Source organism: Amphiura filiformis, chromosome 15 (genome assembly GCF_039555335.1).
Source record: "Amphiura filiformis chromosome 15, Afil_fr2py, whole genome shotgun sequence".
Taxonomy (NCBI): Eukaryota; Metazoa; Echinodermata; class Ophiuroidea; order Amphilepidida; family Amphiuridae; genus Amphiura; species Amphiura filiformis.
Genome location: NC_092642.1, coordinates 54,042,047 through 54,057,161, shown reverse-complemented (window position 1 = coordinate 54,057,161; position 15,115 = coordinate 54,042,047). Strand labels below are relative to the sequence as shown.

The window sequence follows — 15,115 nt, the reverse complement described above, 5'->3', positions numbered from 1 at the left end:
TGGGTCGGACGGTCAGATTTCTTTTTTTTTTTTTTCCCCTTAAATATTAAATAATGCTTCTTCAATTAGGAAACATTTGTCAATTTTGACTTCTAAAAACCTGTTAGACATCGATTAAAGACTAGTCTTTCAATAAAATATTAATTGTAAGTGAAAAACATTGATTTTTTGAACAAATCTGTAAAAATCATCATTCAAAAAAAAATGCCGACCCTGATTTTTCAGGTTTTAGGGTCGGGCGGTTGAGGGCAACACAACAAAAAAAATTTTGGCCTTATTGGCACAATATATGCCAAAAGAAAATAAAAATCATCTTTCTTGCTCTGCTTGGCCAAGTTTTCAACTTGTTGGTCATTGAGGAAATAGTCTACTGCAGTTCCCAGACCCACAGCTGAGATACAAAGTTCTTTGTAAAGTAACCCCTATTTTTGATAATCTCTCACAGAATGATTTTTTTGGTCTAAATTCACTAACTTCTTATCCAGCTGACCTGACAATAGGCTCAATTTTAAAACAGTAGGCCTATATATTTCATTACTTCAGTAAATGAAAGGACATGTTTCACTTTTTTCGTTAATATGGGCCTAAACAGTTTGGAAGATAAGCTAAGATATATATAGCCTTGATCAAGGCTTCCTCCTTACTTTTTCTCTATTCATGCTCTTCATTGGATCCATGTATAATCAGTGGTAGAAGTAGGCCTATCATATACTGGACTCTCTAAAATTTTTAGTCAGGTCAGATTTTTGTGTAGGACGAAATGAGCTAGGGAGGAAGTGTGCCTTGTGGGGTGGGCGTGGTGGGCATTTTGCTCAAACACTACCCCTGCAGTGCACAGTATGCCTGGAGTAAAGTAAGATAAGAAAATCAACTATCTGGCCTCAACAATTCAAATGTCAAATAAATTTTTACAAAGTTATGATGCTAAATAATTATTTCTAAAGAATAACTTTTGAAACAGAAATTTTTGTGGCAAAGCTTCCATGACTTTTACATTCACTAACTATGGACGCCAAAGGACTTGAAACAAGTCTAAGATAGGCCTATATAGTCCAAAATTTCATAATAACATTTATTTAATGAATGCAAAAACGAAGCCCTATTTCCAGACAGGAAGGGGCACTCGATTTGGAAATGACAGGGATGTGCAGACACCAGTTTGAAACTAAGTGTCTTTCAGTGAGAGAATTGACACCAAAAATAAAAGGGAGTCATTTGATGAAATCCCCCCGGTCATTCTTTGAGACTGCATGGGGAATATTTTACCCCAAAAGAGGGCATGATAAAGTAGCCCCTCCCATTCCCTTTTTGGAAGACCTAATATCCAGCAAAAAGACTTGTTTGGACAACCCCCACCCTGGGTTTTACCCCTAAACCTAATCTATGACTAGGGTGTGAAAAACCAAACACCTGTATGATGATGCAGATTTCACAGTGATAATTGCTTGTGCATGAGAAACATGTATTTTTATAGGGCACACAAGGACGCACACGACTAGTCCCAATGGGACAGTTACTCCAGGTCACTATAGTTACACTTGTAGCTGATACTGGCTGCTCGAAAGTTCATGGTAGTATTTATTCCACAACTCATTTTTCAAGTAAACTACACACAAACTGAATTCCCGGGACTGAATTCTCTGACTGGAAACTTTAAAATCCCATTTGCTTCATAATTGTTAATTTATAAACAGCTATAAAGAAATGTAAATTACTTATTTACACTGTACACATTGGCTATTTAGACAATATGTTCCAACTATATTGATGATATTTTAATACAAATCTTCAAAAATACAAAAATCAAATCAAGTTGAAGTTTACTGGCATTTCAATTAATATTATGGATTCACTATTTAAACAGGGAAGTGCCATTTAAAGCTATAGGATTAAGGAACACTTATAAATTGTTCGATTACAAAATTATTGCTCTATCTGTGGTAGATGGCAAATAATACTTTCCATGCAGGCAATGAAGAGATCTGACTTGGAATGACAGGGGTTTCTCTTTGGTGAGGCTTTTTGCACCACGGTTGAGGACCGGGCCGAGAAGGCAACCAACGAGAGCACTCTGAAGAAGTCAGAGGCTGCCCTGACCAAGGGGAAGGGCAGCAAGTCGAAGAAGAAACGCAAGAAGTCCAAGTCTTCTGGTAAGCGTTCCTCTTCGTCGGCTCCGGCTTCAGCAGGTCGTGCACCACCGTCTACACCGGAGCCCGAAGCTACCTCTGCAGCACCCAAAAAGTCTGGGAAGCGCAAGAGTAGCGCAGGATCATCAGACAAGCCCCCAAGAAGAGCAAGCGTTCTTCCAAGGGGAGCAAGTCAGATCGTTCCTGAGGGCATGGCGGTCGACAGTCCATGCCGGCGGCAAGCCATCTCTCCGGGCACCTGGGTATTGTCTGTAGTGAGGGGGGGTTACAGACTGGAGTTCACCAGTCCCCCCTCGTGCGCCTGCACGTTTCAGAGGTCCACAGTAGTGCCGTCAGATGGCCCCCAGCGTCGGGCACTACTATCGGAGGTCACTCAGCTTCTCACGAAGCGGGCGATTGTCCCGTCTACCCCCTTTCCCCAAGGGGTTTTGGAGCACATTCTTCTTGGCTCCAAAGAAGACCGGCGACTGGAGGCCCATATTGAACCTCAAGCCGTTGAACGAGTTCATCAGGCCCAAAAGGTTCAGAATGGAGACTCTCGCTTCGGTGCTAGGTTCTGGGCCTTATGGCCAGTATGGTATACCTCGTACCGTACTGCCGTTTTCACATGAGGCCTATCCAACTGCACCTTCTCGCCTTTTACAGGCCCAGTCACCACCCGATATCCCTCGCGGTTCCGATGTCGGAGATCACGCGAGAGGAACTCTGGTGGTGGACCCATCAGCCCAATTTGACCCAGGGTGTCAGGTTCCCTGCACCCGCAGTACGTCATGTAGTGACGACCGACGCGTCAAAGCTGGGCTTGGGGGCCACATCCACGGGGACTCAGTCTCGGGCCTATGGTCGGCCACGGAGACAGAGTCCCACATCAACATTCTCGATCTATGGCAGTGGGGACTGGAGAGAACTCTCCAGCACTTCGAGGAGGTGATCGTGGGATCTCATATCGTTGTCCAGATGGACAACACAACCGTGGTGGCCTACCTCAACAGACAAGGGGGCACCAGGTCACCTCGGTTGTGCCTGCACGCACTGCGCCTGATAGGATGGTGCAAGTCCAGGCATATTACGTTGAGAGCGATGCACATAGCAGGCGTCACCAACATCCTCGCGGACGATCTGTCACGAGGGAAGGTGTCGGGACCAACAGAATGGTCCCTTGCTCCGCTGGTCGTCCAGATGATCTTCGAGGTGATGTACCACCCCTCGATAGATCTGTTCGCATCTCAGCGCAATCATCAACTGCCGAACAAGCGTTCGCCGTGGACGCTCTGTCCATAGACTGGGGAGGGATGACTACATACGCTTTCCCCCGATCTCACTACACACGAGGATGGTGGCCAAGATCGGGAGGGAGGACTGCAACGTCATTCTGATCGCGCCGAAACACCTGTGGTTTCGTCCGATGTTACCAGATCTACTCCGGATGCCCAGATGAGAGGTACCCAGTCCACCACTAGAGCACCTGCAGTTAGCTGTATGGCCCTTATCAGGAACGCGCAGCGGAGGGAGGCTTTTCATCAGAAGCTGCTTCCTCCATACGTATAGCCAGCGGCTGGCTCCCTACTACGCATGGTGCGGTGAGAGAGATATCTCTCCCACTAGAGCGTCTGTGCCTCTAGTGGCAGAGTTTCTGACAGAAAAGTTCCAGTCAGGACATCAGCAGGCCACGGTGGCCAACTACAAGTCGGCGATTCTCTCCGTTCATCGAGGATTCGAAGACGGGTCGACCATCAACACCGATGGGTCCCTCAGTCTTCTCCTCGACGGTATGTTCAACGATAGGAAGGTGATCCCCCGTGGGATCTCAACACAGTCTTAGATTACCTTAAGGGTCATCCTTTTAAGCGACGCTTAAGTACGTAACTCTCAAGATGGCTTTCCTATTGGCGTTGGCTTCGGGACGGCGGTGCTCAGAATTGCATGCGGTCTCGAAGTCAGCTTCCGTGTTCACAAACAACGGAGCGACGCTCTTTCTGTGCCCCGATTTCTTGGCCAAGAACGAGCGCAGTACATTCCGACACTCATCCTCTCCATACCCAGAATTGGGCAAGGTTCGTCAGTAGCCGAAGACAGGCTGTGGTGCCCGGTGAGGGCGCTTCAGCAGTACCTCTTCCGAACACAAACCTTAAGAGGGACTCATGACCGCATATTCATCACCCATGCAGAAACTTATGGTCCAGCCGCTAAGCAAAACCTAGCTCGGTGTCTGGTCCGGGTGGTCGCAAAAGATGCGCGCCCCAAGGCCCACTCAACAAGATCGATCTCATCATCCTGGGCCTATCGTAGGGGGTCCCCAATGAAGAGATCTGTCAGGCAGTGTCCTGGAAGACCGCGTCATCATTCTCTTCGATATACTACAGGCGACAGGTTTGCCAGGGCCGTTCTGGGGCGTTGATATGGTGGTGGTGGGGTACAGGTGCAGACAATTCAGAATACTCAGCATGGTATGAACCAGTGTTTCTATTCTTAACCACCATACTATAATAAGTGCGGAGGTTTTTGTCTGTATTCATGCTCATTTTTGTTTCCCGGCCGATGTGGGGGAAAATTCTTTGACCTCAGGAAAACCGTGCTACCTGCTCCCGATCCCGTTCCTGATCAGATGCTGGCCAATCTTGTACCTCCATCCGTCGGTTACTTGCTAGATCGATCTTTCAGATGTTGATGCAAGAAGTATCTTAATCAACATCGGAAAGGGAAGATCGTCCGGTGTCGGAGTCTAGTCCAAAACAGAAATGTTTTGTAGACTCCTAACTGGAACGATCTTACCTTTCCGATGTTGATTATTCCCGGACCCCGGCCGCCCCCTACAAGTTTGGCCGAGTAGGGGTGCCCAAGTCGGATAAGGGATGATTACCGGATGTGACGTCACCAAATGGGTGAGTCCACTCGGGGGATCGTTTTTTGTTTGTTATTTATTCATTTATGTGGGACAAAATGACTATTGGTTTTTTCCACATCTCGGGATCGACGCAAGAAGTATCTTAATCAACATCGGAAAGGTAAGATCGCTCCGGTTAGGAGTCTACAAAACATCTGTTTTGGACTATTTTTGACTCAAAGTTTCATTTGGGGTGTAAGGGGTGCTCAAGCGCTCAAGCGCTTTGCATCACAGCCAGTGATGTTGAGATCAGCTAGCCTAGTATGGGTGAAAAGCGAAAAGTAGTAGTCTGCTGATGAACCGTAGAACACTCAAGTCAACCTCACCTCCAAGCTGGTGCACCCTGGAAACTAGTTCCTTGCGGTTCTAGGCTAACGAGGATATGGCTAAGGGAAGGAAAACCCCGAAAATAAACCTACTGCGGTGGGCCAACAACCCGTCCAGTTCAAACAATTGTTACGGAAACTGCAAGAATCAAAGAAACTACAAATACAGCTAACGCTGGAAATGGCATTGGTGAGGCGACGGTCCAGATACCAGAAGATGATAATATCACGTATGTGGACAGCATGACGCTTCTGAATCAAAGCCGAAAGGACGTTCAGCGGCCGACTACGTCGTTAACCGGGCCGAAAGTAATCACTAACATAGGATGTTGGAATGTAAGAACACTATACACCATTGGAAAATCTGCTCAGCTTGCAAAGGAGATGGAAAAATATGACATTGATGTCTTGGGAGTAAGTGAGTGTAGATGGACAGGGCATGGAAAGGTCAAGTTGAGCACAGGAGAAAGTGTGATTTTTTCTGGGAGAGAAGATAATTTACATCAACACGGAGTTGCAATAATGATGTCAAAGAAGGCAGAGCAGGCATTGATAGAATGGAAACCAATAAATGATAGGATCATTTATGCAAGATTCTTTTCAAAATTTTTGAAATTCTCAATTCTTCAAGTATATGCACCCACCAATGAAACAAATGAAGAGGATAAAGACAATTTTTATGAGCAACTGCAAGCAATTGTAGATAGCATTCACAAACATGACATACTTATTGTGATGGGAGACCTTAATGCTAAGGTTGGAGAGGATAATGAAGGCTGTGAAAGCATCATGGGAAAACATGGACTAGGAGTGAGGAATGACAATGGAGAGAAAGGGACAAAATGACTACAAAACATCTGTTTTGGACTATTTTTGACTCTAAGTTTCATTTTAAGATGCTAGCCGAAGTTGTCAATTTGAATATTTGTGTATTCTCAATCTGTCAAAAGTATCGTATCGGAGAATGGCCGATACCAAATGGTATCGACTACCGACACCACTGGTATCGGCAGTATCGAGTATCGCCCAACGCTAGTACACCGCGAGTCCTCCATTAGTTTTTATCTATCTTTGTCTTTGTCTTAAGTTCCCCACATCAAGTTGGCTCGATTTTTTATGTCCATTCAATGGTTACTAATCCTATATCTCTGTTCACTAGTGAATCTGATCAGAGAAGATGTATGAAGCATCCTCTATGATCTGATTGAATCAAACTTTGTTTTTTGTTGTTATTGACAAAATACAGCAATTTTCACATGAAATTGACATTGCTAGCAGTTTTCAACATCTGCCAGGAAAACAATGAGGCTCTTTTTTTATTTATGATTATCAGGGGTTAGACCCACAAACACTTGCAAGTGATTAATGCTGACTAATAAACTAAAAATAACAGCATTAACATTTCACTATGAAATTTTAATATGAAAATTAAACAAATAAATCGGCCAGCCAAAAATTGACTTGCCACCCTCAACCTCCTCCCCCAGGGCTCATTATTACCATGCATATGTACCATATCTGGAAGTTAAAATCTGGTCCATTGAAATTCCAGATTTTTTTGGGGGGAAATACAAGTAAAATTCAAAGATTTTTTAACAATTTTCATTGATGTCCTCTATCCCACCATTGGAATTCCAGACTTTTTATGGAAATACAAGTAAAAATTCCAGGATTTTTTAAACATTTCCATGGATGCCCTCTATAGGCCCCTCACTATACATGGAATTCCTGTTATTTTTTCACACATCCGGAAAAAATTCCATGATTATTCTGATTATTTCATGCATGCCCTCTATAGGGGTTTGATTGAATGCGCCTGGAATTCCATACTTTTTGCGGAGATTGGGTCTGGAATTCCAGATATTTTTTCAAAAAAAGTTTGCCCTCTATAGGGGTCTGATAGAATGCGCCTGGAATTCCATTCTTTTTGCGGAGATTGGGTCTGGAATTCCAGATATTTTTTCCAAAAAAAAGTTTGCCCTCTATAGGGGTCTGATGGAATGCGCCTGGAATTCCATTCTTTTTGCGGAGATTAGGTCTGGAATTCCAGATATTTTTCAAAAAAATAGTTTGCCCTCTATAGGGGTTTGATGGAGTGTGCCTGGAATTCCATACTTTTTTGCTGAGATTTTGTCTGGAATTCCAGATACTTTTTCCAAAACAAACTTGGAATTCCAGATTTTTTCCAAAAATAACATTTGCCCTCTATAGGGGGGGGGGGGTCTTTTATTATCTGGAATAGCCCATTGTATGGAGAAGTTAATTTCCCTCCAAATCCCAAAATTTCCCTGGAATGAGCTTCCTGAATTCCACATGTTCTGCATTAAGTGACATATGAATCTGAATGGATGTGGGATATGAACAGCCCCAATTAATTAGGAAAATGAGTTAGTGAAGTTGAACATTTCTTGATAAAATTTAATTGAAATAATGAGGTAGGGGGCCTAATTATTTCACATTTGACATATATTTAATTTTTACTGGACTTGGCTTTTTCAGAGTCCGAGTCCGAGCCAAGTCTGTGAGTTCGACAAAAAAAAAGTGAGTCCGAGTCCAGACTCAACTGAATGATATATCACTGGGTTCAGGAGCAGGGTTAATTAGCAGTGCACTACATATGTGGAGTTGCCATGTTTGCCAAATTAATAGCTTCAGAGGAATACGGTATGAAATGCCAGGAAATGAAATTAACTGCAACATGTCCAGCATACCCCCTGGGGGTGGGGTATGGTCACCCAAAGACCCTTAGGGGCTGTGCAATAATTATGAGCCGGGGGGTAAAAATCGCTTCCCCCCTCGGCCCGCCAAATCTTTGCCCCTCCTTGCACATGCCATATTTTGGGGATCCCAATTTGCAAACTTTAAATTGTCTATATACATGTTGCGAGCACAGCGAGCAGGAAAATTTGCATATTTAAGCGTTTCCGTACGGTTTTCCTTTTTAAAGCGTTTTATTTAAAAGGCGCCCCAAGAATGTATGCCAAAAATCGCTTGCCCCCCCCTCGGCTTGCCAAAAAATGCTTGCCCCCCCCCCCCCTTTCGGCTCGCTACAAAATCCCCCCCAATTTTACCCTCCCCAGGGCTCATGCACAGCCCTTATATATTCCCATTTGAACAGCAACAGGTGTTCATGGTCATATATCACTGCTTTTGTTATATACTTGGTTACATGTTGCCAGTGTTCTGGTTGTAGGCGTGTGTAGGTTTTTTTTTCAAATTTTTTGGGAGGGGGTGTCCTCATTGTTTTGATCTTTGGTGGGACTGTCCTAGAGGTGCTTTGCACCTGTTAGTCCTTGCCTTTCACTGGTGCAAAATTTTATCTATACTTCCTCTTTTTTTTGTATGTACTTTTGAATATTCATGTGCAATATATTTTGATCTTATATTATAATTATTGTATATACCAGTGATAAAGTGTAATAAATAAAAAATAAAAACTTCTTTTGAAATAACAAAGCCATTTAGAACTAGAAAATCGATTTTCGAGACTTTTTCTGAACTCTATTTTAAAAGAGGTCATATTCTCACCCAACGCCCAACTAATTTAGATCCAAATGGTTCGTCGCTCATCCAATGACCCTATATTTTATACATTTTGCTCTCACCGAATGCCAAAAATCATGCTCTCACCCAATTACTCCATGTGTTTTATATTTTGCTCTCACCGAATGCCCTTTACTGTGAAAGTGCCAGCCCTACACCTAGATATCCAATTCATTTTGAAGTCCCCCTCCCCCGGGAGCATACCCCAGCTCTACCATGTCTACTGCTCTTCAAATGCTGAGTTCTGAGAGAATCATTTGGGGTTCAGTTTGCGCTGGGGTGAGGCTAAGGTTTGGCATAATAGTACACGATCTTCACTTCAGACTTCAGTGTAGCTGGGCCTCAAATAATAAAAGCCTAGGGTTCATGTGGTTTAATACTCAGATTTGCAACTGGCTAGGCCCCACTCTATCACAAACAGCTTCTTACCATGCTTATTGCTTCCCCATTATCCATTTAAAATTATTCTTCTTAATTCCCCTTTATAACTCATTGTTTACACAATATTCAATGATTGGATAGCTTATGGACTTTTAAAACACTATTAAAGACTGTTAAAGCATTATTAAATAGCTTTAAATACTGCTAATATAATAACTAGTGCACCTTTAATGGCAGTTTTTTGTAAACCTACGTTAAATCCACACCATTGATTTACACACAATTAAACAATGTAAAATGCAAACAAACATTTTTAATTGATAATGCCTTATTCTTCACCAATCTCCTCACTGACAGAACCTTGATATAACCTATATACAATATGGTCATTTTCACGGTAAAGGGTGTAACTTTGGATTTTTAACATTTTAATCCGTAGTGTTCTAATAAAGCCACAGAATTCCATAATTTTTGGCCACATAAGTCATCTAGTTAGCAGCTACCTTGGGTAGCATAATCAGCTTTGGGAGTTACTGCGTTCAGTTTTAGCAGGCTTAAATGTACTTAATATTGCCATTTTGAAAAACTATAAAAACAGTAACATTTTTGTAAAACCCTGTGTTTTCTTCAGTTAGTTCATGGATAATTTTTCTTATCCTGAAAGTACAGTCATATGTTCAGTAATCACTGCCACATTAGATTTAATTGTGAACGGCCCTGTATTTTTGAGAACCGGACTTCGATATTTATCGTTTCGGAGGCTTCATTTTCCGTTAACAATTGTTAACAAACTTTGTGGGTGTAGCTTTGGTTCATAATTCTTGGTTATTTCTTCACTTGAAATGGGTAACAAAAATTAGCCGATTTGCAAGCTTTTAAAATTTTTATAAAATCTTGACTTCAAATAGCCGTTTTTCCGTTAACTTTTTGAAGCCTCCGAAACAAACTGTTCAGCAAGCTTGTGCAAATATAAATAAAAGAGCTCATCCAATCTATTTATTAAAATGTAGCAAACTAGATCCTCAAGTCACATGTTTTTAAATCGTGGAGATATATATCACCGTTTGAAAATGGGACCCAATACAAACTTTCCGTTAACAATTGAAGCCTCCGAAACAAATGAAGCCTCCGAAACAACAGTAAACTTAATTATCATCTATGCATATCTAAATTGGTGTGTTTCATACTGATATCTGCATTGTAATTATTACTTGATATGTGCAGAATGTCATAAATTAAAAAAAAATTGACATTATGGTTAATGTTTGAAAAATATACTGATACCTTAAAAAGCCTGTTTCGGAGGCTTCACATGCAAAAAACACCATACTTAACAAATGGGTGAAAAAATTAATGTGTGATAAATCTACAATATCTGCCGCATAGAATCATTGATTCAATACACACAAGAAAATAACAGCTTAGATGATCCCAACACTGTTGTTTTCAAAAAACTACTTCTGCAATGTTTAACAATTGTTAACATGAAGCCTCCGAAACAAAAAAAAATGACTTGCTGTGATAATTTAATTTTTGTCACAACTGAAATTCAATACTTAGAAGCAAAGCATGAAAATTGGTAATTGTGATATTTTTTACCTATTTTTTATGTCAACTTGTAGTAGTTAGCTAAATATTTTACTTTTATGATCACCTGTGTTGTTAACTGAAGCCTCCGAAACACAAATCGCTTGAATTGCCAATTCTAAAAAATAACTCCAATTTCTGTGAAACTTGGCTGGGAGGTTCCTTTCATCAAGTAGTATTTGTACATGAAGTTAGACATTCAAATTATTTTAGGAACCCAATTAAAACTTAAAAAATATGTTTAAGGTTTGGAAATTTCCATTGTAAATGACACTTGATGTTAAAAATTTTCAAAACTGCAATTACAAACATAGCAAAACATGGTATAAAATTTAACTTATATCTGTTGACTTACTTTGGAATGGAATTTCACATGTATTCCAGCTTTCATGTCAAAATTTTCTGAGGTTATGTAAAATACATTTTTTCTTAGATTTTAACCAAAATGTTATGCAAATGTCAAATTTTTATTAGAAATCAAAAGGTTTAAGCCTTGAAACATTATTTTACTTGAAATTAAGTTGCTTCTATGCATGATTTCAGTAAACAGAAATATATTTAAGTGGTTTGAAATTTTGACCCTAAAAATCAAAAGTTACACCCTTTACCGTGAAAATGACCATATAACAAATATTAATGCAACTGGAACGATCTTTCAACTGGCAAAGATAACCTTTGACCTGTAATTTATTACAGGTCAAAACATATGATGTCATCAATGGTGTGTAAAACTACGATTTTTTAAACCTACGTTAAATCCACACCATTGATTTACACACAATTAAACAATGTAAAATGCAAACAAACATTTTTAATTGATAATGCCTTAATGGAGAGATAATACACCAAAAACCCGCTTACTCGTGATTTAGAATGTCACAAGACATTGATTGCGGAGGCTGAGAATGTACATAATGATCAAAAAATACAGAACGTGTTTTCCATCGACCTTGTCGCATTGTGATTTCAGGATCACAACCTGTTTCAATAGCGACTGTTGCACCAGTGGGCCGAAAACTTTTTGCTGAAAAACCTTTGTTTCCTAAGCCAGCCAACTGAATAGCCTCATTGAGAATACCTGCCACAGTAGCTGCCGTAATAGGTCCATATGGCTGTGACAATGAAAGGAAAACCGGGTTGTCTTTTGGCCTAACACTCTGAGTCACTTCAATGTAATCCTTTAAAGCCCGAACAGGGTTTAACTTTACATCAGGTACAGGCTGCAAGAGAACTTCAAAGCCTGTTCTGCTGGTGTCATTTTTCACACCATGAAACTTGATTTTTGCTGCATTTTCAGTGAATGTGATGTTCTCTGTTGAAAACAACCACCTTGATGTTTCACATGTGTTTTCATTGAACTGCACTGATTTTGGGGCAATGTCTGAAGGTCTCAGCATAAGAGTAAGGGCCATAAGGGTAATAGTCTTCAACCTAAGTCTTTTCACACACAAATGTTTGTTTTCAGGCCAATCGCAGAATAATGCCGTAAATGGCTTGACTGGCATAACAAGTGATTTAGCCATGGGCTTTTGGGTTGAAGACTTAACGAGTGCAGTAATCAACAATTGAATACAACCCAAATCCAGTGGGTTTTGCACACCTACAGCTTTGTAAACATGGCCTAATGCTGCTTGTGCTGTTTTAAGTTGAGCACGAGGCGAAGCTGATGAGTCTGCTAGAGAACATAAAAAATCTGCAACAACACTTGTAATAACAGTAGGAAATTCAACTTTTTGTTCAACGCAAAAACTTTGGAATTTAAGAATTGACGCATTATAAGTGCGAAGTGTTGAGGGCGCTAGACAAAGTGGCAATTGGACGGTGGCCCTTTTTGACCAACCTTGTTCAGTCAATGTCCGTGTCCACAAATTCTCCAGGCATACACTTTCCACCGTTTGTTTTTCCATGGTTCCGGTTGTGCTCCGCATGGGATAAACGCTTTCCCTTTTGGAAGTTTTAGGGGTGGGCAAATTGACATTTCCCTGAGAGTCTGGAACCATGGCTGGGCCGGCCATAGCGGTGCTATTATAGTGGCATGTGCCTGTCTTTGCGCGATTGTTTGCAGTACTTGACCTATCATGCGGAATGGTGGGTTGCAAAAGTTGTTGTGCGCTGCCCAGTCGTTCTGTGCCAATGCGTCGATTCCTGAAGTAAGCGGTTCCGAAAACCGACTGTTGAAAACAGGTAATTGTGCGTTTGCCAGCGTCGCAAAACGATCGACCGTGTGCGGTCCCCATAATTTGTCGATGAACCTGAACAGCCCTGGGTGAAGCTGCCATTCGTACTTGTTTGGAAGTCGAGAGAGGGCGTCGGCCGTTACATTTTGAGGACCCGGCAAGTATTTGGCTTGCAATGTCATTTCCCTTTCGTAGGCTTCCAACCAAATTGCCTTTGCCAACTGGCATAGCTGTTTGCTCGAACCTCCTAAATGATTGATGTATGCCGCTGCTGCAATATTTTCTGTGCAAATTTGTACTGTCTTTTGTCCAGATTTTGAACGACTTCAAAGCGAGCAAAATCGCCATCATTTCTCTGTAGTTCGATGGCATTTCGGCCATTCTGCGATTCCAAAATCCTGCCGCATGCTGATTTTGACACCCCGCACCCCAACCGGTTTGGGATGCGTCGGTTTCTATCTGGACATCCACTGGTCCAACCATGATAGGGCTGCCGTTCCATGCTGTCACTGCGTGATTCCACCAGGTGAGGTCTGCACGCGTTTCCGAATCCATCACTAATTCTTGATCCCAGGATAGTTTGGTTGCCAATAGTCTGTAAACATTTCTTAGCAACAGTTTCCCTGGCAACACTGCCTTTGACATTGAGACACACTGTCCCGCTATACGAGCCAAAACTCTGGCCCTGATTTTGTTTAGTTGTAGCACGCGCGTAATTGTCTTTTTAGCTTCTTGATACGCGCACTTGGTATTTTCAACATTGGTTTTCCTTGTGTGCAAATTTTGTAGCCAATGTAATCCTTTGTCATATCCGGTTCGAGGGACGATTTGTCCATGTTCACTGTAAGGCCGAGTCGGCTCATTGTGTCTAGCAATAAAGTTTTGTGAGCGTCTATATTGTCCCTGGTTGCCGCCAGGAAGAAATCGTCGCAATATGCTAGCGCCCTCAATCCGCGAGCCCTTAAATGTTGGACTACCGGACGAATTACTTTGTAAAACACATATGGGCTCATTTTGAGCCCGAATGGAAGGACCTTCCATTTATAAAATTTTCCTCGGAACGCAAAGCCGAGATACTTCTGGTCCTCTTTTGCAATAGGAATGTGATGAAAACCGTTCTTTAAGTCCAATGTTACCATGTAGTCATCACCCTGAATTAATTGGGTCACCACATTAATGTCTTCATAGCAAAATTTTGGAACATCACAATGATTGTTTATTCTACGGAGATCCACAATCAATCTGAATTTACCACCCTTTTTTTTTACACATTTAATAGGAGAAATACACACCGGTCTTTGCTGAGGATCACACCTTTGAATTGCACCTGAGTCCAAAAGACTTTGAATTTCACTCGAAATAAATTCACCATGGGAGAAGGTAAACTTGTGGTTTGGAAAATGAAAACTTGGAGGCGTATCAATGAACGGAATATGCACACCCTCAGCAATCCAGCGAATAACATTCTGTGGTGCCCCAATTTTTTGCCACTCATGAATATGAGTTGTAATGCCAGCAGCCTGATAAATTGGTTTTTTACACATACCAAACAATGCCAAAAAAGGCTGGCAAATGGCAATCAACAAGAACAAATAAAGATAATAATCAAATGTCTGGGTTCAGCGGATACTGCGGCACTTGTCGTTGCGCGAAATTACCAAAAGCATCTTGGGATTGTCCCTGCAGATTGTTATATGGTCGTCGATAGTTTGAGCCTCTCGGCCTCCAACCACCACCGCGTCCTCGTCCTCGCGAATTTAGTCCACTATATCCGTAGCCGTACGACGACTGGCTAGGCGTAACCTGTGTTGCTGAAGCGGTGCTGGTGATGTCCGCTGCAAGTTTCAAGTTTTTCAGTGCTGCAGGCGACAGACCAGAGGTGCTTTTTTGCAGTGATCTAAACATTTGAGTAGTTTGTTTACTGAATTTATTTTGCACTATCAGTGAAGCATACTCGTCCTGAAGAAACCTCATTTGTGCCACTTGAATAACACACAACTGTTTGAGATCATCCTCGGTAATCCTGTCACAATTATACGTGGACAGAAGTTTAATTGATGTCTCAGCAAA

The 15,115-nt window shown here is 41.7% G+C and overlaps 2 protein-coding genes across 2 annotated transcripts; one reads left to right on the top strand and one right to left on the bottom strand.

Annotated features, from left to right (window-relative positions):
• The first annotated feature begins 5,600 nt into the window (after positions 1-5,600).
• On the top strand, positions 5,601-6,203 carry LOC140171047 (craniofacial development protein 2-like). Its single transcript, XM_072194226.1, has one exon. The coding sequence runs from the start codon at positions 5,601-5,603 to the stop codon at positions 6,201-6,203; it is 603 nt and encodes a 200-aa protein (XP_072050327.1).
• A 5,522-nt stretch (positions 6,204-11,725) lies between these two features.
• On the bottom strand, positions 11,726-13,690 carry LOC140171046 (uncharacterized). The gene has a single exon (XM_072194225.1). The coding sequence runs from the start codon at positions 13,688-13,690 to the stop codon at positions 11,726-11,728; it is 1,965 nt and encodes a 654-aa protein (XP_072050326.1).
• Between the last annotated feature and the right edge of the window lie 1,425 nt (positions 13,691-15,115).